This window comes from Amphiprion ocellaris, chromosome 3 (assembly GCF_022539595.1).
Source record: "Amphiprion ocellaris isolate individual 3 ecotype Okinawa chromosome 3, ASM2253959v1, whole genome shotgun sequence".
Classification (NCBI taxonomy): domain Eukaryota; kingdom Metazoa; phylum Chordata; class Actinopteri; family Pomacentridae; genus Amphiprion; species Amphiprion ocellaris.
This window is the reverse complement of record NC_072768.1, coordinates 32,093,088-32,118,287: the sequence shown is the minus strand read 5'-3', so window position 1 is coordinate 32,118,287 and position 25,200 is coordinate 32,093,088. Positions and strand designations below refer to the sequence as shown.

Here is a 25,200-nt window from a genome sequence, read left to right as displayed (position 1 = left end):
TGAACTGAGTTTTATATAATTTCCTTAATATATTATGGTTTACATTTTAGAGACAAAGGTGTTTCACACACAACTCAAATACAGCATTACGGTGGTGCTTTGAATGTTAGACATTTCTTGAAAACACAAAACTTTTTTCTCAATAACTACAGATAGTGGATTAAACTACTCTGCTTCCAATCCCTTCATTTATAAGGAGGCAGGTTTTGTGACTTCCTGATCAAATACAAACAAAGCTAACTGAATGGTAGTTTGAACCCTCTATATTGATTATACTGTTCTGATCTAAATGCTGACGGTGACTTTTTTCTTTTGCCATTCCATTGTGCAACTGACATTGACTTCATAATGGTCTTTTTAAGAAGTTAAGGTCTTTCAACTTAATTTCAAGACCTTCAAGTCACACTGATGGATTTTAGACATATTTATTTACATGCCTTGATGATTTGAATCTCAGTCTAATTCTATTGTTCACACTTCAGCAATTACTGTTAAGCCTCTGATCTCAACGCAGTTTCTGATGTTTTGCTCCTGTCACATTGTCTGCACTAATTTTTCTGCAGTATCAAGACATACACTTCTATGGAAACAGCACACACGAGGAACAAGAACTGTGCAGAACTTCTGTGCAGTATAACATTTTCCTGTGGTCCCACAAGTGTTCCCACTACTGAAAAAAACTCTGACTGTACATGCTATGCATATTTTACTATTTGTATTCATTATTTTTATATCAAACACAGTCTCTGAATTCGTGTCATGTACTGTTGGATGCAGCTCAGTCACTCATAGCCTGCAAGTTATACTTTTTTGGTTGTTTTTCTCAGATTCTGGGTACTACATGAGTTTTATTTTTGCTGAATTTTTGATGAGACATGTAGAATAAAATGATTTTGATGAAATATGATTTTCAGCTTTAGGATTTGAGTTCATTTTACCAATGGAATGGGATGTCACAGTGAATGGTTCAAAGATCAAAATCTGACATGTCTCTGTTTAAACAGTTTCAATGGCTCTGATAAATGATTGATCTGAGTGAATAACTTAGTAACTGAATGAATTAAAATGTACTAAATTACATTCATGTGGGACGCTTAAGCGATATCACTCAACCAAATAGCCCCAAAGTAGCTCCATTTTTTTCATGTGTCTTTTCTTTTAACTCATGCAGCTTCGCACTAGTTCATACAGGTACAAAGTCAGGCTAGTCACAAGGTTCTATGCTATCCAGTCATGCTTGTACTCAGTTTACTCCTCCCTATTAATACGTCTTAATACTGAGGCAGCATTCTTTCATTTGGCCCGCTCTGTGCTTACCTCATTGCTGCTGCACCAGACATTATTGATGATCAACCTTCTCCTCCTTCTCCCCAGAATCCTCCTTGTAATTAAAAAAATCGTGCATGTATAGATTTGCTTCTTATTCAGACTGTGTTCTATTGAAACATTGTTAATATCAGGCTCTGCCGGGCGGGTTGTTATCTCAGGGACTGTCTGTGTCATTCTTGTGCAGATCATTCCAGAGCATCCCTTGAGCAGAGTCACCAAACACAAATGCAGATATGCAAGTGTCCTGTCTGAAATACTGTTCTAGTTTCCTAGTTTTTGGACACTGCAGCAAAGGAGCATGCTGTCACTGTGTATTCTGTATGTGATATTTTCAGCCTTTAAAGTTCAGCTAGGTATTTTTCCAACAAAAACAAGGCACATCAATTGGTCAAACTTTATTTTTATTGCACCTTTCAGTCAGTTTAGTGCATTTCAAAGCCTGCGTCGGACCTTCATGGGATAAGGTTTGGGAGTCATAGTGGCCCCAAAGACTGGAGTATAGTCTGGTTCTCCTGCATCCTCAGGCCAGATGAACTTAAACTTTCTCAACAGAGTCACCATGATGAGGAAGAGCTCCATACGAGCCAGACCCTCTCCAAGACACACCCGAGGACCTGAAGAATAAAAAACACCTCAATGTAATCTACAGCAGTTTGAGTTGATTCACTCTATCTGTACCTGCCACTCCAAGTGTGATAGAATTTTTGCTCTTATACCTGCAGAGAAAGGCATGAAGGCATCTGGTTTGACAAACTCTCCCTGGTCATTGAGGAAGTTTTCAGGGTTGAATTCATGAGGGTATTTCCACTGACCCTCCTCGTTCAGCACTGAGCTCAGGTTCTGGATGATCATCGTACCCTGGGGAGAGAATAAACCAGAGGAACAAAGGGCATAAAGGAGACTCTTCACTTTGTTGTCTCTGTTGTCAAAACCTGTTTAACCATTTGTCCCATACCTTTGGAATGGAATATCCAGCAAGTTCTGTGTCTTTAGTCGTACAATGGAAGACGCTGAGTGGAACAGTGTTGGCAATCCTCTGTGACTCATGGATCACAGCCTGGATGAAGAGACAGTTAAACAACTTTTTTTTTTTTTTTTTGCTTTATCTGACTCAGAGCAGAAGGAAAACAATGCAGGCTCTCAGAAGATCAGCCACAAAAACACAGATCAATCCAGCTGCAGCAGGCAGCAGTATGTTTACAACCAGGACAAAAGGCCACAGTAAATTACATTTAAAGACAGTGATAACAATGGATCCACAAAATCGTTAGATTATCAAAAAGATTTTTGAATCTCTTACCTTGTGTCATGCTTTCACATGTTGATCAGAAGTAAAATTGTTCAGAAAAATCTGTCACATGATATACAGTACAGTACCTGCATGTAGGGCATCTGGTGTCTGTCATCAAAACAGGCCTGATCCTTCCCTTCCAACACCCGGTCTATTTCCTGCTGACATCGTTCTGAGACGGCAAGATAATGTCAGATGTTGTATTCCACATTTAACATTTTAGATTCAACACAAAAATGTCTACTTTCCATTTAAGTTCCTGGTATGATACATGGAAACAGAAGTGCATAGCTTTTACGGGTTTCATATCGAAAGATAGTTGTGGAACTACAACGTCAGAAACAGAAAAGTAATGCCTCATATGTACATGTGCAGGTATACCTTGTATGTGTGGGTGGTTCATAAGGTAAAGAAAAGCAGTAAGCAGGGTGTTGGAGGTCGTGTCAGTCCCAGCAAACAGAAGATCTAGAGCAGTAAATATGAGTTTGTCCTCTGAAAAGGAAGAATCCTCTGCTTTCTAAAGACAGGAGAGTGATCTTTGTAAGTCAAATGAAAGTAAGGTAAAAATGTTAGTCTACCATACTGATGCACACTATGGGAGGTGCAAAGAGTCAGTTTATGATCACAATAAGAATAAAATAGGAATGTGTTCTTCTCAGCTTAAACACACCAACGTCCATTACAACAATATATCATCTGATATAGTGATCTGACAGGTTTCACACACCTTTTCCATTTCATCCAGGTAGCAGTCAAGAAAGTCTCGAGGCTCTCCAGGGACTCTGGTCTTCTTGTGCTCATTCAACAAATGACGTACAAGGTCAGAAGAAATCTAAAAAAGACAAGTCACCATTCATAATTTGTATTCTGTATTTTGGGTTTGTCTTTACTGTACATGCATGGCTAATCAGAGTGATTTTTACCTAAGCACTCTTGACAGATGTACAGTATGTAGGATATGTGGGTGTGTGAGTAATCATTCAATCACATGCTTTGTCGAAAAATGAAATGTGGAGTGCTCAAAACATAGTGTATACTTAAGGCAATATATCAGGTAAAAATGGATAAGAAACTAAAGGATACATAATGGTATAATATACATGAAATCTGTCACAAAATAAAAGGGGTAAAATGTGCAGGGGGGCTAAGGCAGTGGTTTGCAACATGGGGTCCACGCCCCCACTGGGGGGCGCCAGAGATCAAAGGAAGTATGCAAATCTTTGTCTGCTCTGAGGCTGTGAGGTTCTAAAAATTAGATTTTCACATTCTGGAAAAAATCATATTAACAGACTCACTGTGTCATCAAAACTCTACCTATTAAACATTTTTAAAATACATATATTTGGTCTTTCCTTAAAAATCCTTTGCTACTTGGATGGACACACCTTCTTGACCTCTCAACCTCTGTCCACGCTTTCTTCAGGTAGGCTCGCTAGCTTCATCCCGATTCATTATTTTTGTGTGCAGTTAGAAAATTATTCACGGAAACAATGTCTGAAAAATGCAAAACTGCTGAAGATTCATCAGTACCGGAAAAAAAAAAAAAATCCAGATATACCTTGAGAGTTACCTTAAATTTGGTTTTACTGAAAAACAAGACAGAATTTGACCCGAATGTGTAATTTGTGGTGAAATGCCAGCAAATGACAGCATGAAGCCAAGCAAATTATGGCAACATCAGTAAACAAAACACACAGAGACTACGGATGAAGGTGAGGACTTTTTCTGAGGAAGAAGCAGTTGGCGCTGTCAAAAAAATCCAGACATTAGAAAAGCATTTGAAAAAGCAAGTAGCGGTTTCCTCAGAGCCACAGAGGCGTCATTTGAAGGTTCGCTTTTAATTGCTAAGGCTAAAAAGCTGCACGATATTGGAGAGCAGCTCATCAAACCTGCCTGCCTAAAAATTGTAGAGAGGCCCACAGGTTGCAGATAAAGTGAAAATCGTCCCTCTCTCTGACAACACTGTTAAGGGCAGAATTAATAAAATGGCTGGACATTGTCAAAATCAGCTGCACGAAAAGCTTCAGAATTGCCGTTCAGTCGGATGAAACGACAACAGTGCCAGAGGAATCTGTGCTCATAGTTTGTGCAATATATTGACGGTGATGATTTGAAACAAGACATTCTTATATCTACCAATCTAGCCACAACAACAACAGGCCAAGATATTTTTGTGGCTGTGGACTTGTATTTGTCATCAAACAGTTTGCCCTACGAGTAACTTGTCGCATGCTGCCCTAACGGTGCTGCAGCAATGATGGGCAAAAACAAGGGATTTAACAGTCGGCTGAAGGAAAAAGCACCGGAGTGCGCAATTTTCCACTGTATGCTACATTGCCAAGCACTGGCTAGCAAAAAACTTTCAGAAGACCTCAATATGACCCTGACAACTGTGATTACAGTTGTAAACTTTCTTAAGGCCCGTCCCTCTAACAAGAGACTGTTTGCCCAGCTGTGTGACGATGAAGCACACCAAACGCTGCTGTTATATACAGAGGTGCACTGGTTGTTGCGTGGAGAGGTGCTTGTGCGTTTCATGGAACTGCAAGAAAAAATAAAGGTGCTCTTGCAAGATCACAAATGACCACTATACGAACAGCTGTCGGACGCTTTTTGGATGAAAACTGCATACCTAGCGGACACAGTCAGCTCTACAACGAGACAGACAAGCAAATGCAGGGGCCTGAATCAAACATCATGCAATGCAAAGATGCTCTCGATGCTTTTTTGAGCAAACTGGAGTACAGAGTTGGAAAAATGTCAAAAGGGGAGCTACAACAATTCCCACTGCTCATGAAACACTCCAGTGGCACGGTGAATGCGTCTTTACACACGGAGTTCATCCGCCACATGAAAAGGCTTCGGGAGGAAATAAAATCCTGTTTTGCCAATGTTGAGAAGTACTGATCAAAGGAATCATGGGTGATGGATCCCTACACTTCCAGTCTCGAGGAAGTGGAATACCTCCACTGTGAAGATGAGCTTGCCAACCTTCAAGCTGATTCAGTGTCGAAGAAATATTTCCAAGAGAACAGACACAAAAAGTTTTGGATTGTCAAAGGATGGACTGTTGCACTCAGACTGGCAAAACATGCAGTTACAAAGGTTATTCTCCCATTCAACACCACTTATCTGTCTGAGGCTGCCTTCAGTGCCCTTGCAACAATAAAACAAAAGCCCGGAACAGACTCGGTGTCCACCAGGACTTTAGGCTGACTGTCACAAGCATCACATCTGACATCCATACCTGGCCAGAAGCATGCAAGCCCAAGGTGGATATTAGTTTCTTTAAAGAAGGAAGAAGTTGTTTATCTTGTTAATGACCGTTACTTCCAAAATATGCAAAAACTTCCTTTGCTGCTCGTAATGGTCTGACAGAGTATTCACTGACAAAGTCAATACAGTGTTTATCTTTGTAGTATATGCAGTGTAGTTTTTACCTTTGCATACTTGAAGGCCTTGTTGAAGGGCAGTGGCAGGTTACGAATAAAGGGAAGAGAGTGATATAGCTGTAAAGAAAGATAAACCATTAGTTTATTTCAGTATTGTGGGGATCCAAGAAATTTTGATTGATCAGTCCATCAGTATACCACTCTGGTCCAACTGGAATATCCCAACAAATACTGCCATAAAATGCCATCAAATTTCACACGAATATTCCTTGCTCTGAAAAGATGACCAGCAGGTCAAAGGTTTAATTTCACTAGCAAGGACCACACCATCAATTTTAAGCTTGATTGCTTATTGGATGCAAAAGATAATTATGGTGGTGATGACTGAGTTGAGTTGATGAGGTGTGGAGGAAAAGCTTAGTCGGAAATCAGCAACGGCTCCTGGGCTGGTGGACCCTCCAGGAAATGGAGAAGACAGAGAAAGGAGGCAGCGGTATAGGAAGGTGGGTGGGGCACAAGAAACGAGAACCAACAAATGGGAAGGGCAGATGGGTATGTATAGGCACATGACAGTAAGGGGAGTGATTGAGGTGTGGTCCTGCTCCTGAACCTCAGCTAAAGATTTTATCTCTATTTGTAGGAATCGTTTAATTGTCCACTAAGTAACTATAGTACCCCCAACAGCCAAAACGCTGCGTTTTTTTTCTCAGTACTAGTTATCAAACATTAACAAGCCTACATGAGAAACTATGGTAGTGAATATGGTAAATAGCTTATTGCACCTGTAAAACATAGCATGGCTCAAATGAGCCATGCAGAGGAGCTGGACTGTCTGTAGTCTCTGTCCCTTAGTTAGTTTTGTTACCTCAGAAACATGCTTTGACTCACCATGGCCCATGGTCCATTGGCGATCTTTAAAATTTCAGTGGAGCACTGAATAACTGTTGTGATGAACTCATCATCATACTCATAGCGTGTACCAAAAAGAACTTGGCAGATGATGTTGGAGGCCACGTTATGAAACATAACTTGAGGACAAAGAGTTTTGCCTGTAAAAAACATAATGTAAACTAATTTAAGACACAGCATTGTACAAGAAAACAAAACACCTTTACAGAATCAATAAGCTGTTTTCCACTGCAGGAACATCTGTGCGTGTATCAGTGGTGAGATTTGCCCTGTAAAACTTCATTTAGGGCTGTTTTTGGAGGACAAAAAAGTACCTGTTTGATGCTAACTGACTAAGTTTGATGAAGACTGTTCTGATTAGAGGACAACCAACGACTTTTTCAGCACTCTCAATGTTCTCATCGGGCAGCAGCCTTCTCCTCTTAAACACTGCATGTTTATGTTTAAACATGCGACATAGGTGAAGAAGATTTGTTGCTCATAAAAGTGGAGTCGCATCAAACAAGTACTGTTTGTCATTGTTTTTGCAAATCACAGTTAAACCTGTCAGATCCTACACTGCAATGTAAACAGAGTAAAACTGTTAATCACGTGACTGTTCCTGTCAACGTACGTGCCACTTAACATCTGCTCCGAGTTCCTGCAGTTGAAAATTGCCTGTTGCAGCAAAACTGCGTGAACCCACAGATGTCATACCAATGTTTTTATCCAGTGTTTTAATGGTGTGTTGAATCTCGTCATGGATTCTCTCCTCCATTGATTTCTTCCCCAGACCAAAGTTCCTCAAAGTCATCAGAGCAAAGCGACGATGCTCCCTCCAGCTAGCGCCATAATCTGCAAAAATCACTCCTGCAACAGATGTAGAAAAACAAAGAGCTGAGGAATCATGTAATGTAACTTTTTCTGAAAATGGCATGGTGGATGTCAATATTTACTCCTTTCATCATTAAAAACAACCTCAGACTTTTTTTTTTTTTTTTTTTTACAACAAAACAAATTTCTTCGACTCTATGACCATGCTCTTTATCACTTTATACTGACTATTGAGTAATCCCTGAATCCATTAAAGGGACAGAGGTTGGTGCATCTACTATGTGTGTTTTTAAATTAGAGAAATGTAATCTAACATCATCTGTCCTATGACAAATAATGTCTATTGTACCTTTTTCATCGTAAACATCATTAATGAACAGGTCTTGGGGTCGTCCAGCAAATTCAGCAGCCTTGATCACCATAGCCTCCTTCATGGCCTTCACCCCATTAATGACTACATTTGGTTTAGTACCAAGGAACAGACTGTAGACATTTCCATAAGACTTCCTCAGCTGTAAAGAAATGACAGTTTAATAGGTTCAGATAGTTTCAAGTGATTCAGAAGTGTTTATTGACCTGTAGGGGAGCATGACAAAAACAAACTCAGCCAAGCTAATTTACCCAAGAGGAAAAGCATCCATTAAGAGATTAATATTACAGTCATTTAGTAAGAGTACAAACAATAATAATGAATACACTCAGAAAAGTCCAGAAAAACATTACAACAGATCAAAACTGAAAACTGAAAATCATAAAGCAGTAGAGCAATTATTGGTATCTAGAAAATGTCTTTCTTTGCAAATACAAATTTAAATGTTGATCGAACCATTTATGTAATGCTGTTTAAGTCTTGAATGTACTGTTTTTCAAGATATAAACAGTCATGTCTGACGATCTGAAGAGTTACTGTTTAAACAGTATAAGCACAGTGTATCTTTCAATTCAGGTCATGGGGAAGACTGATGACTTAAATGTGGCTCAAAGATGATTACCGACAGCCTCCTCTAGGAGCCACAGAAGATCGTTGCTCAAAAGGCTGGTTGATGGCAGAGTGCTGTCTTGAAACATAATAATGGGAAGTCAACTAGAAGGGAAAAGTTTGTTAGGAAAATGTGAGCAAGCCACAGTGATGACCGCAGGACTGTCAAGAAAAGTCCATTCAAGAACTTGAAAAAGTGTGACAAAGAGTGGACTGATGCTGGTGTCAGTGCATCAAGAGCCACCAAGCACAGGTGTCTTCATGAAAGGAGCTACAACAGTCGCATTTCTAATATAAAGACACTCCTAAACCAGAGACAATGCCAGAAGGTCTTACCTGAGCTGAGGAGAGGAAGAACTGAATTGTTTCTCAGTGGTCCAAAGTTCTGTTTTCAGGTAAATACATTTTGCATTTTAAGATAGTAGAGTCTGGAGGAAGAGTGGAGAGGCACAGAATCCAAGATGTTTGAAGTCCAGTGTGAAGTTTCTGCAGTCTGTGATGATTTGTGGTGTAATGTCATCTGCTTGCGCTGGTCCACTGTGTTTTATCAAGTCCAAAGTGGACCAAACATCTACACGGAGATTTTAGAGCACTCTATGCTTCCATCTGCTGACAGATTTTACGGAGGTGCAGATTTCCTTTTCCAACAGGACTTAACAATCCTGGTCAAAGTGCCAAAATTACTATCAAATGGTTTGTTGGCGGGGCTGCACAGTGGCGTAGTGGTTAGCACTTTCGCCTTGCAGCGAGAAGATCCCTGGTTCGCGTCCCGGCTTTCCCGGGATCTTTCTGCATGGAGTTTGCATGTTCTCCCTGTGCATGCGTGGGTTTTCTCCGGGTACTCCGGCTTCCTCCCACAGTCCAAAAATATGCTGAGGTTAATTGATTACTCTAAATTGCCCGTAGGTGTGAATGTGTGAGTGATTGTTTGTCTATATATGTAGCCCTGCGACAGACTGGCGACCTGTCTAGGGTGTCCCCTGCCTTCGCCCGAGTCAGCTGGGATAGGCTCCAGCCCCCCCCGCGACCCTAGTGAGGAATAAGCGGTGTATAGATAATGGATGGATGGATGGATGGTTTGTTGGCCATGATGTTACTGTGCTTGACTTGGGCAGCCAACTCACCTGACCTCAACCCCTTAGAACCCCATATTGGATATTGTCAAGAAGGAGAGAACAATACAGATGATCTGAAGGCTGCTATATGAGCAACATGCATTTTGATAGTACAGAACTGATTTTAAGCTTCTGTTATTTGGCAGACATGGGTTGGCACATGGATACACCTTGGAACTTGTACTTTACCTCAAGGCCTCTAAGATTCTCAGAACAGCTATTGGTGACTGGTCCACGATTGAGCCGTGTGTGTAAGGGACATCAAACCGTTACCGCAGCAACTCCAAAGCTATGGAACAGTCTTCCTTTTGTATTAAAAAGTTCCTCCTCCATTGATATTTTGAGGTAAATCTCAAGATGTACATATTTTCAATAGCTTTTGGGATTTCATAATGGTCTTAATTGTATATTTATTTTATTTGAAACTTTAATCTTCGTATCTTTTTTGATTCTGATTTTGCCTTGTCTTATTACTTCATATGATTTTATTGTCTTTTACAAATTGATTTCTCTTTGCCCCTATTTTGTTGCTGCCTGGCTGTTAACCTGTACAACATTTTGGTCAGTTCTGCTTGTTTGGAAGCATGCCACATTTGATTTATCTCAATAAGTCCACAGTCCCTGCCCTGCCATACGACTTGGGTACACTTACAGAAAGAGCAAAAGTCACTGTTGATTTGTCTTTTGTTGACAGAATCACACAGACCTCAAAGCATTAAAAAGAGCTACAGCTTGGATACACTCCAAGTATGCAAGCAGTAAACTTAATGCCAACTAATATGGTTCAATCACATAAAAACAACAGGAGCCACATTACTGCTGAGTCATCCATGCTCATCAAAGTATGCACTGCAGAGTCTTTAACCCTTTGAAGCGCAGTGTGGGTCAGGAGATGCCCATTTTCCATTGAATTTGGATCACTTTTGACCCATGGTGCGCATCAAAGGGTTAGCAGTTATAGTAATGTAAGGTGTTTAAAGAGTTACAGCAACATTTACTCTCTCAAAGTCCTCTGGGGCTTCTGTCCTCCAGTATTGGCAGGAGAGGGGCTCTAGTTGAAAATTTTTGGCTCCTCTGGGATTTGATTTGAAGCATGACAAAAAAACACAGAGGCATAGCAGAACAAGCACAACAAACATGGTAGTGTGGATGGGACTGCACTTAATACCAACAACATATTATGCAAATGCATAAAAAGAACAGGAACTGTAGTGTTTCAGATTAACCCATGCTCATGTACATATCCACTGCAGAGATTCTTTAATAATTCTCGACAATTGAGAGTATTTTGAGCACAACATTAATTACAACATTTTTCTTACTTTCTCCAAGTCCTCCAAGGGGTTTTGTAAGTTTAGGTGCAAAATGTTCCCCAGGATGGGCAGGACAGGGGGTCCTGGTGGGAAGTTCTTGGGCCTCCTGGGCCTCAGTTGAAGGATGATGACGCAAATGCATAGCCCCAGCAGGACAAGTGAAAGAAACATGGTAGCACGGATTAGACTGAACTGCAGGGAGTGAGTGATTAACCTGCTTTTAAAAGGCTACCTCTGATCTGAGCCCTGCCTCTTTTGGCTGTTTTTCTCTGTAGTAAGATAAGTGATAACATCAAGCACACACAGGTGACCATTTGGACCAAGAGGAAGTGAGTTGTTGCTGGTAAAATATTGTCAGATAATCTGATGCACCAGTTGGTTTGTTACAGTCAACCACGGTCATTGAAAATTGTTGGCAACAACCTGGTTACTGTCCAAAGCAAGAAACAGGTGAGAGTCACAATTTGAAATTGTCCTCCAGACCTTAGTGCTATCATAAAGGAAGGGGCACCCTGTTGTATTTATGAGAAGGCAGGTTTTGTGACTTACTGATCAAATAGAAACAACTGAATGGTAGTTTGAACCTTGTCTACTGATGATACAGATCTGATCTAAATGCTGACGGTGACTTTATTCTTTGGCTATTGCATTGTGCAACTGACATTAACTTCAGAATTATTCAGTCACAGGAGTGCCACAATAAAATATAAATAAATAAATAAATAAAGGAAATAAATGTGGAAATATAAAGAGAAATAAATAAATAAATGTGGAAATATAAAGAGAAATAAATAAATAAATGTGGAAATATAAAGAGAAATAAATAAATAAATGTGGAAATATAAAGAGAAATAAATAAATGTAGAAATATAATGATAAATAAATAAATAAATAAGGAAATAAATGTGGAAATATAAAGAGAAATAAATAAATAAATGTGGAAATATAAAGAGAAATAAATAAAATTAAAAAATAAATAAAAAGGAAAATTTTGTCTTTGCTTTTCCCCTTTTTTTTCTGTGAGGATCTTCTGAGTGAAGCCAACAGAAGGAAAACCTCATCTGGTTGTGAAGAAGGAGACTGAATGGACGGCATCCTCAGTGAACCACTTCCTGTTTAACTTTCACTTACAGAAGGACAGACCAACTCTTAGCAGTTTGTTATTCTCTGTTCTTAGTATTCAGGGGTTCTATTTATCACCTTTAACTTCATCTCTGCTGTTGGAGACGATATACAACATAAAAAGTCCATGTTATTTAAAGCAGATATATACAGCATTAAAACATCAACACATTCAGGGCAGGAGCTTCATTATTACCTTTGTTGCACATTTAAAAACTACATTATTTAACAATTGTGAACTGTAAAGATGTGTGAACACATGAAATAAATGGATGAAATAAACAATGTGTTGCTGACAGTGAAGTGTAAATACTGAACAGTCACAAGACAAGTTGTATTATGAAGAGAGGAGCTGAATCTGCAGCATTATTATTACTGGAAGGATGAAGAGGACATCGGTGCTGCTCTTCCTCACAGTGATGAAGGAGAAAAGACTTCAGACAACCACAGCTGGATGTTCATGCTCTCTGTAGCTCTCAGTCCATCAGACTAGATGTTCCCAATGATCCAGACCAAGGCTGGAAGGAAAAGACACTGAGGTGAGGAAAAGATCTACAAGGTTCTTTCAGGCCAACTGCTGGAACATTAAATGTAATAACTGTAGTGTTCATCATTATTTTGATCATATTCTGGGAGCCTTAAGTCTTGACTGACTGTCTTGTGACACTGATGACATTCCCTTGTTGAATTGACTATCTAGAACCTGAAGAAAGACTGGGATATGGTGCATCATGCGTATCAGAGCCTCCCCCTCATCATCAAAACCCTGTCTCAGAAAGCCGACAAGGTCCAGACTGAAGAGGAAATGAACCAGCTGGAGACGGACATTAGCCTCTTTGAGAGCTTCAAAACCATCTACATATCCAAAGATGAGAGCAGTAATTTCTAAAAAGTGATGAAATACACTGCACTGAATGTCTGTACATCCCCTTCAAGTGTGAACATCAGATGAAACACCCATCACTTTAACTTAAATTATTGTCAGATGATTTAATTTTGAATCATTAAACATTTTAGTGATATTACTCAGGGTTATACTCATATTTGTTTTATGCTAAATGGCAACCAGATTGCGATAAATACAATATTGCAGGATTACAAAAATCTGTCTTTGCCTTTGAAATTCCATCCATCCATCCATTATCTATACTGCTTAATCCTCAATCCTCTTGTTGCAAAAACATGACAGTGTAGCCAATAAAGAGTATCATTTCAATTCGAAACCAAGTTTTGGTTGCTCATTTTTACATTCCCCTGCAGTGGCCTGTGATGCGGCCATAAACCAGCATAGCACCACATGAAGCTGATTATCCACATAAATCTCCGCAACCAGAACAACTGAAGCGTGAAACCCACAGCTTGTGTGGATGGACAGGACATCCTTTGATTGGCTCAGGGTCAACAGTAGTGTGTGTGTTGCTCCGTGCCGTGCCGGTGTATGTGTGTTGCTTCGTGGCGTGTCGGTGTGTGTGTGTGTGTGTTTCAAACAAGAGAGAGCTGGGAACGGCGGCTAATTCTGGAGCAAAGTTATCGGGTTTTGTCGTTGTTTTGGTGTAGGCTACGGCCCACAGTAGCCTGTGTGAAGGTTCAATAAATGACCAGAGAATGAGATAAAGTCACTCATTCCTCACAGAGGGTCGCTACAATATGTTGCAATATATGCACTGTTTTTACAACTTGACCGATGTTCGTCGGTATTTCACCTTGTTCCAAGCGTTTTATTATATCTAATTTCACTTCCATGGAGATGGTTTTCCTTTCCTTCAAAGCACTGCTATCAGAAGAGTCTGACTTACACTTGGGAGCCATAATGAAGGGCAAAAAGTTAGCGAATGTAGCACAATCCAAGGTGGTGTACAATCGGCAAATGTAAACATTAAAGACCAACCCGTAACCAGTTCCGACGGAACGATGGAACAGCGTACGTTAAATCAAAGACCAGCCCGTAACCAGTTCCGACGTAACGCCGTAGGTCGATGACGTCGTAAACTGAGGACCTCCTGTATATATATATGGCAGCAGCAAGCCACTTCACAAACACCACCACAGCCTCGTCCTCCACCACCAGCAGTAGCCTCCATAGGTATTTATCTTTTCTTCTATCATGAATAAGTAATGACTAATGATATTTTTGGTGATAATAATCTTCAATATTTTTCAGGAGTTCACCTGTGGAGCCTTTTGGATCAAGATGCAAGCAGAGCCTGGCAAACGCAAAGCACTGCTGCTAATGCAATTGTGGATGTGAACCGGTACCTGGCTGATCTTCCCCTGTGAAGAACTGCAGAGCCACTAACATACTGGGCCACCCACAAAAACCCAAACCTGTATGAAGTAGCCAAACATTTCCTGTGTACCTCCAGCCTCATCTGTGCCGTGTGAACAGGTTTTTTCCAAGGCTGAGGAAATAGTCTCAAAAAGAAGAAACCGCTTGAGAATTTTTGATGAGACATGTAGTATGAAGTCATTTTGATTATATATGATTTTAATCTTTAAGATTTGGGTTCATTTTCCCAATGGAATGGGATGTCACCGTGAGTAGCTCAAGGATCAAAATTCGACATGTTCCTCTGTTTAAACAGTTTCAATGGCTCTGATAAATGATTGATCTAAGTGACTAACTTAGTAACTGAATGAATTAAAATGCACCACATTACATTCATCTGGGACACTTAAGCCATGTCAATGAACCAAAGTGGCTCCAAAGAAGTTTCGCTTTTTTCAGGTTCCATTTCTTTGACCTATGCTATACGACATGGTCTGTATTGTTTTCACTGACACGATAGCAAATGAGCCCTTTGTCACTGTATATTCTATATGTAGTATTTTCAGTGTAGAGTTTGGTTTTTTTCCAACAAAAACAAGGTAGATCAATTGGTCAGACTTTATTTTTATTATACGTTTCAGTCAGTTTAGTGCAGTTCAAAGCCTGTGTTGGACCTTCATGGGATAAGGTCTTGGAGTAGTGGTGAGTCCAAAGATAGGAGTGTAGTCAGGTTTTCCTGCATCTTCAGGCCAGATGAACTTAAACTTCCTCAACAGAGTCACCATGATGAGGAAGAGCTCCATACGTGCCAGACCCTCTCCAAGACAAATCCGAGGACCTGAGGAATAAAAAACACGTCAAAATCATCTACATTAATTTAAATTGACCCCCCTTATCTGTGCCTGCCACTCTAAGTGTGTTACAGATTTTAAGCTCTTGTACCTGCAGAGAAAGGCATGAAGGCGTCTGGTTTGACAAACTCTCCCTGGTCATTGAGGAAGTTCTCAGGATTGAATTCATGAGGGTATTTCCACTGACCCTCCTCATTCAGCACTGAGCTCAAATTTTGCATGATCCTCGTACCCTGAGGAGGAAGTAAACCAAAAGAATGAGGGACACTTTTCACTTTGTTGTCCCTGTTTCCAAAAGCTATTTAATCATTTACACCATACCTTGGGAATGGAATATCCGGCAAGCTCTGTATCTTTAGTCGTACAATGGACGCTGAGTGGAATGGTGTTGGCAATTCTTTGCGACTCATGGATCACAGCCTGGATGAAGAGTAAGTAAGTAAAACATAATTATATAGCATCTTTCACAGATGCAAAATCACAAGGTGCTTTACAACAAGAATAAAACAAGGAAAGAACCAAAAACAACAATCATAAAGGTAATAAATTGTTAAAACAGGGGGCTAAAATACAGTGAATCAAAACAATAAATAAAGCAATTACAGGTCAACCAAAAGCCTGTCAGAACAAAAATGTTTTCATCTGCCTCATAAAAGCATTACTGGGCTCGACCAATCTCAGCTGTAGATGAAGAGCATCCCACAGTTTTGGCGTGAGAGCTTGGAATGGACAGTCACTGGGGGTTTTATACTTGGAAGGAGGGACAAGTAATTTCGTTTGTCCTGACCTGAGATCTCGATTCAGGTCGTATGGGTGACGGAGGTCGGAGATATAACAGATTAACAGAATGCCATGATCCACAGTGTCAAAAGCTGAGCTGAAGTCAAGAAGTACTAACAACAAGCATTTGTCCTCTGCTGCCATCAGAATATCATTAGTGACTTTAGTAAGGGCTGATTCTGTCGAATGCAGTTCACAAAAGCCAGATTGGAATGGGTCGTACCTGCCATATACGTCTAGAGCTGTAAGATGCATGGCAACAATCTTCTCCAGCATTTTAGAGACATTTAAACAACCTTTTTTTTTTTTTACCTTATCTGACTTGTAACGGAAGTTAAACAATGCCAGCTCTCAGAAACTCGACCACAACAATACAGATCAATACAGCTGCAGCAGACAGCAATATGTTTACAACAAAGAAACAAGCCCTTAATAAATTACATTTAAAGATGGTGATAACAACTTATCTCCAAATCCTCAGATTATCTAAAAGATTTCAGAATCTCCTACCTTGTGTCACACTTTCACATGTTAATCAGCAGTAAAATTATGAGGAGAAATTTATCACATGATATACAGTATAGTACCTGCATGTAGGGCATCTGGTGTCTGTCGTCAAAACAGGCCTGATCCTTCCCTTCCAACACCCGGTCTATTTCCTGCTGACATCGTTCTGAGAAGGCAAGATAATGTCAGATGTTGTATTCCAGATTTAACATTTCAACTTCAACACTGAAATGGTAACAAAACAAGTCAAAATAAAAGGAAACCTTTAAGCATGGAGAAACCACTAAATAAGTGACAGGTTTCAGTCATGAGAATAAACAATATAATAAACCAAAGGTATAAAAAAATAAAATAGAATACAAAAAATTGGCTGCAAAAATGTCTATCTTCCATTTACATTCCTGGTATGGTGCATGGTAACATAAGTGCATGGCTTTTATGGGTTTCATATTGAAAGACAGTTGTGGAACTACAACGTCAGAAACAGAGAAGTAATGCCTCATATGTACATGTGTAGGTATACCTTGTATGTGTGGGTGGTTCATAAGGTAAAGAAAAGCAGTAAGCAGGGTGTTGGAGGTCGTGTCAGTCCCAGCAAACAGAAGATCTATTGCGGTAAATATAAGTTTGTCCTCTGAAAATGAAGAATCCTCTGCTGTCTAAAAACAGGAGAGTAACCTTTAAGTCATGAAAGTAAGGTAAAAATGTTAGTATACCATACTGATGCACACTATGGGAGGTGAAAAGAGTCAGCTTGTGATCACAGTAATATAAAATAGGAATGTGTTCTACTTAATTTAAACACAACCAATGTCTATTACTACAATATATCATCTAAGATAGTGATCTGACTGGTCTCACACACCTTTTCCATTTCATCCAGGTAGCAATCAAGAAAGTCTCGAGGCTCTCCAGGGATTCTGGTCTTCTTGTGCTCATTCAACAAACGAAGCACAAGGTCAGAAGAACGCTAAAAAAACACAATCATTTGTATAAATTTACTTTTTGTTTTCACTGACAAAGTAAATAAAAGACTTTTTCGATCATTTATGGTAAGTCTCGTTTTTACTGAAGTATTCTGAACAGATGTACAGTGTGTAAGATTTGTTACCTTCATTGCCTTAAAGGCCTTGTTGAAGGGCAGTGGCAGCTTCCGAATAAAGGGAAGAGAGTTGTACAGCTGCAATAACAACAGCAAATAAAATCATTATTTTATTTGAATCCAAATATGCAGGTTGTGATTTCTGCCATTAATAGTTTTGAAGAGATGGTTTTATTGTCAGTTATTTTGTTTGAATGAGAAGAGTAAAGACATAAAAAGTGTACTTTGAAATAATTCTAAGGAAGGTAATGTCACCTCCAGCTCCCATTCACAGGTCATGTTTCTTTATTTCCTGTTTTATTTTTCTGTTTCCTGTTGTGCCCTTGTCCTCACTCTTGTTTTGTTGCAGGTGTTGTCACACTTCCAGGTCTTTATCTGCAACATTGTTTCCATGAAAGGGTGTTCATGGTCTGGAACAATGCTTCAGTAGGTGATAAACTTCAAAGTAACATCCATATGGATGGCAGGACCCAATATTTCCAAGGAGAATATTGCTCAAAGCATCACACTGTCTCCACCGGCTTGCCTTCTTCCCACAGTGCATCCTGGTGCCATGTGTTCCCCAAGTAAGCAACGCTCATGCAGCCGTCCACATAATGTAAAAGAAAATGTGATTCATCAGACCAGGTCACCTTCTTCCATTGCTCTGTGGTCCACCTCTGATGCTCACATGCCCATTGCTGGTGCTTTAAACGGTGCACAGGGGTCAGCATGGGCACCCTGACTAATCTACAGCTATGCAGCCCCATACACAACAAACTGTGATGCACTGTGTATTCTGACACCTTTCTGTCAGAACCAGTATTAAATTCTTCAGCAATCTGAGCAACAGTAGCTCATCTGTTGGATAGGACCACATGAGCCAGCCTTTGCTCCCCATGTTCATCAATGAGCCTTGGTCACATATGACCCTGTCACCAGTTCACCACTGTTCCTTCCTTGGACCACTTTTGATAGATACTGACCACTGCAGACTGGGATTACCCCACAAGAGCTGCAGTTTTTGGAGATGCACTGACCCAGTCATCTAGCCATCACAATTTGGCCTTTGCCAAACTTGCTCAAATCCTTACCCTTGAACATTTTTCCTCCTTCAAACACATCGACTTTGATGACACAATGTTCCTTTGCTGCCTATTATATGAAATCCACTAACAGGTGCCACGATGAAGAGATAATCAGTGTTATTGACTTCACCTGTCAGCAGTCACAATGTTATGCCTGATTGGTGTATGTACTCATCTTTATCCTCATGTTTGTTGCCAGTTTGTCTTGTGCCCTCATGCCAGCCTACCAGTTATTTCTCCCGGTGATTTTCCCAGTGTTGCCGGTGTGTTTGTGACCCAGCCTGTTTATGACTACCAAGTTTGCTTTTATGATTTACATGCATCTATTTCCCAGCCTATGTGACTACCAAACTTGCTATTGGGATTTGGAAACCTCTGCCTGATTATTGTACTTTTGTACAATAAACCTGTTGGACTTTTTGTGAGTCTCCAGAGTCGTATATTTTAAGTCCATAGCCTTTTGTAGTCCGTAATAGTATAAAATGGCCATCAACATAGACTCAGCCAGCTCAGAATCTGTCCTTGTTGCCTTAAAAGTTCAAGAATAACACATGTGGGTGGCGTGACTGACCCCATGTGCTTTGACTCACCATGGCCCATGGTCCACTGGCGATCTTGGTCACCTCAGTGACGCTCTGAACAATTGTTGTGATGAACTCATCGTCATACTCGTAGCGTGTACCAAAGACAACCTGGCACATGATGTTGGAGGCCGCATTATGAAACATAACTTGAGGAGTCAGAGTTTTGCCTGTAAAAGATACATTGCAAACTTATGCTCAAAACAGCATTGTACAAGAACACAACACATCACAGAGTCAATAAGCTGTTTTCCAACGCAGGAACATTTGGCTGTATTCGGGACAGGACAAGTACCTAGCATAGGTACTTCTGAGCAGTCCTGAAAAACTGCTTTGTGGGGCTTGAATCTAACTGTCTGAACTTGGAGAAGACTATACTGACATTTTTTCAGCCCTCTAATTATCCTCACTGGACAGCAGCCTTCTCCATTTAAATGTTGTAAAGTAAAAAATGCCACAGGGGCAAAAAATGGTTGTTGATGTTAAACTTCAAGGTAATTAAAGTGGAGTTGCACCAAGAAGCTGCTGTTTGTCATTGTTCGGGCACATCACAGTTAAGCCTGTCAGATCGTACACTGAAATGTAAACAGAGTAAAGGAATTGATCTGTTGGCTGTTTCTGTCAGTATTTGTGCCACCTGACATCTCCCCTGAGTTCCTGCAGTGGAAAGTTGCCTGGTGCAACAATATTGTGTTGTGTGGACCCACCAATATTTTTATCCAGTGTTGTAATGATGTATTGAATCTCGTCATGAATTCTCTCCTCCATTGATTTCTTCCCCAGACCAAAGTTCCTCATTGTCATGAGAGAAAAGCGACGATGCTCCCTCCAACTGGAGCCATAATCTGAAAAAATAAATCCTGCAACAGTTGTAGCAAAACAGAGCTGATGAGTCAAGTAATGTGACGTTACCTGAAAACATGACTGTCGATGTGAACATTTCTGTTCTTGTCAAGTATCACAAAATTTTTGGCTTTGATGGGCCAAGAGGTTTCTTCAGGTCTTTCCTCTGGCATGGTTTTTGGTTTGTTTATGTACGGTTTAGTTTGAATTCACCTTTTATCATCTGTCCTATGACATAAAATGTCGATTTTACCTTTGCTCTGGGTGACATCATGAACAAGCAGATCTTGAGGTCGTCCAGCAAATTCAACAGCCTTGATCACCATAGCCTCCTTCATAGCCTTTACCCCATTGATGACTACATTTGGTCTAGGGCCAAAGAACAGACTGTAGACATTTCCGTAAGACCTCCTCAGCTGTAAAGGAACAACATAACAGAGTAGTGTTTAAAATACATGTTTAATATCTTCAGATATTTTTCAGTGGTTCAGTAGTACTTATTAACCTGTCGGGGAATATGACAAAAATAGACACTGTAGAGAGTAGAGCAAATGTATTCATGCAGGGTGGGGCGGCATTCCAGCACCTGCCTTGTGTTACTCACATTTTGCAAAGAACCATCACCATTTGCCTTGACAACTGTGAGTTTAGTGATGTGTTGGCAAAGTGTCACAAGATAGTGGGTCACTTTAAGGATAGCCCAGCCAATACTGAGGAACTACACCAGTAGCAGTCTGCATTTGGGCAAGAAAAAGAGCCACTGATACAAGCTGTGTCCACAAGGTGGAACTCAATGCTGGATATGATCTCATGTCAGAAATGTGACTGAGCTCCTTGGGGGTGAGACTTGTGCCTCATGTTCTGTGGTGTTAGGTGCTCGCCGCCACCTGACCTGCACCATGGAGGTCTTGGAAGAGAACTCATCCTACATGGTGAGAGTCAAGACTACCTTCATGGAAGATCTATCTGAACGCCAAACTACACTCAACCATCAGTGGCTCAAGGTGGCTACAGCCCTTGACCCACGCTTTAAGCATTTAAAGTGTCTATCAAGAGGAGAGCAAGAAGGGGTATGGACCAGCCTTGAGGCACTTCAGCAGGAAGAATACAACAGAGCGACTCCAGAGCCCACGAAGGAATCACCAAAGAGAAAACTCTTCCTGTTGTTTTCTTTACACTCTGATTCTGACAAAGAAGTGGGGTCTAACTGTGCTCTGAGCCTCTACAGAGCTGACTTCACCATCAGCGAGACAGACTGTCCACTGCAGTGGTGGTCAACTCATACAGGAGCTCATCCACAGCTGTCTATCCTAGCCCGAAAGGATCTGGCAAGCCATGCCACTTCTGTCCCCTGTGAGAGGGTTTTCTCACTTGCAGGAAACATAATTCAAAAGACAAGGGCAGCCTTGAGCTCTGAAAACATAAAAAAAGCAAGTTTGCCTCAGTAACTGTCTCAAAGAGAGGAAATTTAGAAGTGTTGTGAAACCAATGGGTTTACTGTAATAGAGCACTCAAATGTTTATCAAACTGTTATGGTCTATATTTCAACTTCTTAATATTTTGTTGTTTATCATTTTCAGTGGTAGAAATGGCACTTTTTTATTAATATGCTGGTCCATTTACTTTGCCAAAGATGTTTTGTTTACCATTTGAGCAGAATGTGCTTCAGTTTACAAAAAGCCATAAAATGTTGAACAGCTGATCATAGTACTTTCAGATTGCACTAATATGTGAATGTAGTAGACAAATGAAAAATGCACACATTTAGATGAAAAACAAACATTTTTGTTGTTTTTCATGTATTTGTCTATTTATTGATATAGTTATGAACCAAAATTTATCTGAAATTAAAGAAACTTTGCTTATTGTGTCAAATATTCCTAGTTGATGAAAATGTGAATGAATTCATTACAAAGCCTCTAATTAATTAGACACATTTTTTTTTACTGGCATCCCACCATTAATAGGAACAGAAACTGTGTGTCATGCTCTCCATCTCTGACATGAGGTAGTGGCAGGTTTTCTCCCTTCCCCCTCCCTTCTCCCCTCTCTCCAGGTAGGTGTGAGCATGGTGTGCAATATGGTGGCAAGTGCTGCCAATCTGTGATCACCTGAGGAGATGCATGAGCAGGGGGGAGTGATCAACTGCAACTACGTTCTTCCTCCATAAAAGCCAGACGCAGACCACTACTCAGTGCTGGACTATTGAACAGCATCAATCAGTTTACTGAGCCATCAGTCTAGCGCCCTTGTGTGCCTAACCGCTGTTTCTTGTATTCTAGTTCTGGATTCCCCACCTGCTTGTAAATCCCTCACCTGGATTCTCTGACTGTTCTCCCCCATCAGACTGGAACAATCCGGATCGCCATCAGATTCAGCACCTGAATCTGAATCTGCCATCCACCACGCCACACACCATCTCTGCCTGCTTCATCCTTCCCTGCTTCCACTCTCATCAATAGTCAACTAAGTTCCCCCCTCACTCTCTGAGTCCAGCTGTAGTTGCTTGTGTAGATCGGTAATCGTATTCTCTTGAGTGTTGATTCTACTATTCTGTTCTGTTGCTTTGGCGCTTAGTTATAACCCAGTAATTAGTATTTGTTTGTAACTTTCCTAGCTCTGGAAGACCTAGTCGTGTTAAGTTTATTTTTCTTACTTTATTTCTTGACTGGAGTCTGGTGTTCAGCTTTTTCCCACCTGTCCCACAGGGGTCTTTGCTTTCAGTTCCGTTGTTATTTAGTAATACTTACTGTTGTAGTTTTTCTGGAGGATTGTAAATAAATGCTGTTTCACTCCAAATACGTGTCTGCTGTGTCTTTGTCTTGCACTTGAGTCTCTGAATTGGCATCATAACATCCAGAACTTTTCACAATATTAAAATTTTTTTGGGCTGCAGCTGTAAACGCTTTAAACACACTTACTTGTTGGAGAGTGTGTAGATATGTTTTTAAGATTTTACACATTTTATTCTGCAAAGAAACTTTTCAGATGAAAGTTAATTTTGCATTTCATTTAGGAAATCATGAGGAAATCTAAAGACAAAAAGCCAAGATGTTTGGAGTCCAGCGTGATGCAACGTCTATTAGGATTAAGCGACATTTAACCCTTTGATGTGCAGTGTGGGTCAGAAGATACCCATTTTCCATTGGATGCATTGGGTCACTTTTGACAAATGTTGCACATCAACCGGTTAAATGATCTTCCAGAATTCTCCTGTGTTTCTGTAAAGGGACGTTGCTGCTTTCAAACGCATTTTTTCATGTGCTGAGCACAACAAAGCTCAGCCCTTTCACCCACAGTGTTGAGTTCTTGCAAAAAAAAAAAAAGCCAGCTTTCTCGTCCAGTCCTAATGACTTTCAGCCAGTATCGCCATTCCAGTGACACTGTCAATTAAACATTAAAATCAAACATGCTGCATATATAAATTTGATTTGATCTGACTTTTCTCAATAATATAAATTAGGAAAATCCACTGTCCCTGACCTGTCATACTGCTTGGATACACTCCAAGTGTGCAAGAAGTCAACTTAATGTCAGCAATCACATGAAACGAACCGGAGCTGTAGTGTTGCTGAGTAACCCATACTCATATGAGTGTCCACTGCAGAGATTTTTTAATAGTTGCAGCAATTTAAGGCAATTTAAGAGCAACATCGGTCATTGCAATATTTTTACTTACTCTCTCGAGATCCCCCATAAGGTTTTGTAGGTTGAGCTGTAAAATGTTCCCCAGTATGGGCAGGGCCGGGGGTCCTGGTGGAAAGTTCTTGGGCCTCCTGGGCCTCAGTTGAAAGATGATGAAGCAAATGCATAGCCCCAGCAGGACAGCTGAAAGAAACATGGTAGCACAGCTTGAACTCAACTTAAGAGAGTGAGTGATTAACCTGCTTTTAAAAGGGTACCTTTGTTCTGAGCCCTGCCTCTTCTGGCTGTGTTTCTCTGTGTTACGGTAAATAATTACATCAAGCACAGGTGACCTTTCAGTCCAAGAGGAAATGAATTGTTTCCTGCTGGTGAGGTATTGTTAGATAATCTGAAGCTGATAGGTCACCAGTCTATCGCAGGGCCACACATAGAGACAAACATGCAGTCACATTCACAACTATGGATAATTTAGAGTCACCAGTTCATCTCAGCATGTTTTGGACTGGGAGGGTAGCTAGAATACCCAGTGAAAACCCACACATGCAGAGGCAGAATATGCTAGAAACCCCCAGTCTGGGACACAAACCGGGGATCTTCTAGCTGCAAGGCAACAGAGCTAACCACTGAACCACTGTGCAGCCCCCAGAGTAAAACACCTTTTTGTATTTATGCCAGTCAGTCATAAGTTTATCAAAACCTTAAGTTTTGACTGTCCTGTGACAGTGAATTTACTAACTAGAACCTGAAGAAAGACTGGGATATGGTGCATCATGAGTATCAGAGCCTCCCCGTCATCATCAAAGCCCTGTCTCAGAAAGCCGACAAGGTCCAGACTGAAGAGGAAATGAACCAGCAAGAGACGGACATTAGCCTCTTTGAGAGCTTCAAAACCATCTACATATCCAAAGATGAGAGCAGTAATTTCTAAAAAGTGATGAAATACACTGCACTGAATGTCTGTACATCCCCTTCAAGTGTGAACATCAGATGAAACATCCACTACTTTAACTTAAATTATTGTCAGATGATTTAATTTTGAATCATTAAACATTTTAGTGATATTACTCAGGGTTATAGTCATATTTGTTTTATGCTAAATGGTAACCAGATTGCGATAATTACAATATTGCAGGATTACAAAAATGTGTCACAATTGCCTTTTGGATCATGAAAGTCCAAAAAAGTACAATAAATGTAATGACAGTCTGGCTAGTAGCTTAAATATTTTACTGTGGATCAAAGACACTGTTAGGTTGGAAACAAATATCAATAAAATCTTTGTATTTCTCAAAACT

The 25,200-nt window shown here is 40.3% G+C and overlaps 2 protein-coding genes across 2 annotated transcripts; both read right to left on the bottom strand.

Moving 5' to 3' along the window:
- Positions 1–1,713: 1,713 nt before the first annotated feature.
- On the bottom strand, positions 1,714–11,328 carry LOC111565639 (cytochrome P450 2F2-like). Its single transcript, XM_035946175.2, has 11 exons — positions 11,151–11,328; positions 8,084–8,246; positions 7,618–7,770; positions 6,901–7,061; positions 6,061–6,129; positions 3,348–3,452; positions 3,002–3,137; positions 2,707–2,792; positions 2,285–2,386; positions 2,046–2,187; positions 1,714–1,943 (listed from the first exon to the last, which is right to left on the bottom strand). The coding sequence occupies exons 1-11, from the start codon at positions 11,310–11,312 to the stop codon at positions 1,762–1,764; spliced, it is 1,461 nt and encodes a 486-aa protein (XP_035802068.2). The 5' UTR covers positions 11,313–11,328; the 3' UTR covers positions 1,714–1,761.
- A 3,805-nt stretch (positions 11,329–15,133) lies between these two features.
- On the bottom strand, positions 15,134–24,126 carry LOC111565629 (cytochrome P450 2F2-like). Its single transcript, XM_023265783.3, has 11 exons — positions 23,940–24,126; positions 20,514–20,676; positions 20,125–20,277; positions 19,427–19,587; positions 17,779–17,847; positions 17,533–17,637; positions 17,191–17,326; positions 16,748–16,833; positions 15,702–15,800; positions 15,472–15,613; positions 15,134–15,367 (listed from the first exon to the last, which is right to left on the bottom strand). Exons 1-11 carry the CDS (start codon positions 24,099–24,101, stop codon positions 15,186–15,188), a joined length of 1,458 nt encoding a protein of 485 aa, XP_023121551.1. The 5' UTR covers positions 24,102–24,126; the 3' UTR covers positions 15,134–15,185.
- Positions 24,127–25,200: the final 1,074 nt, after the last annotated feature.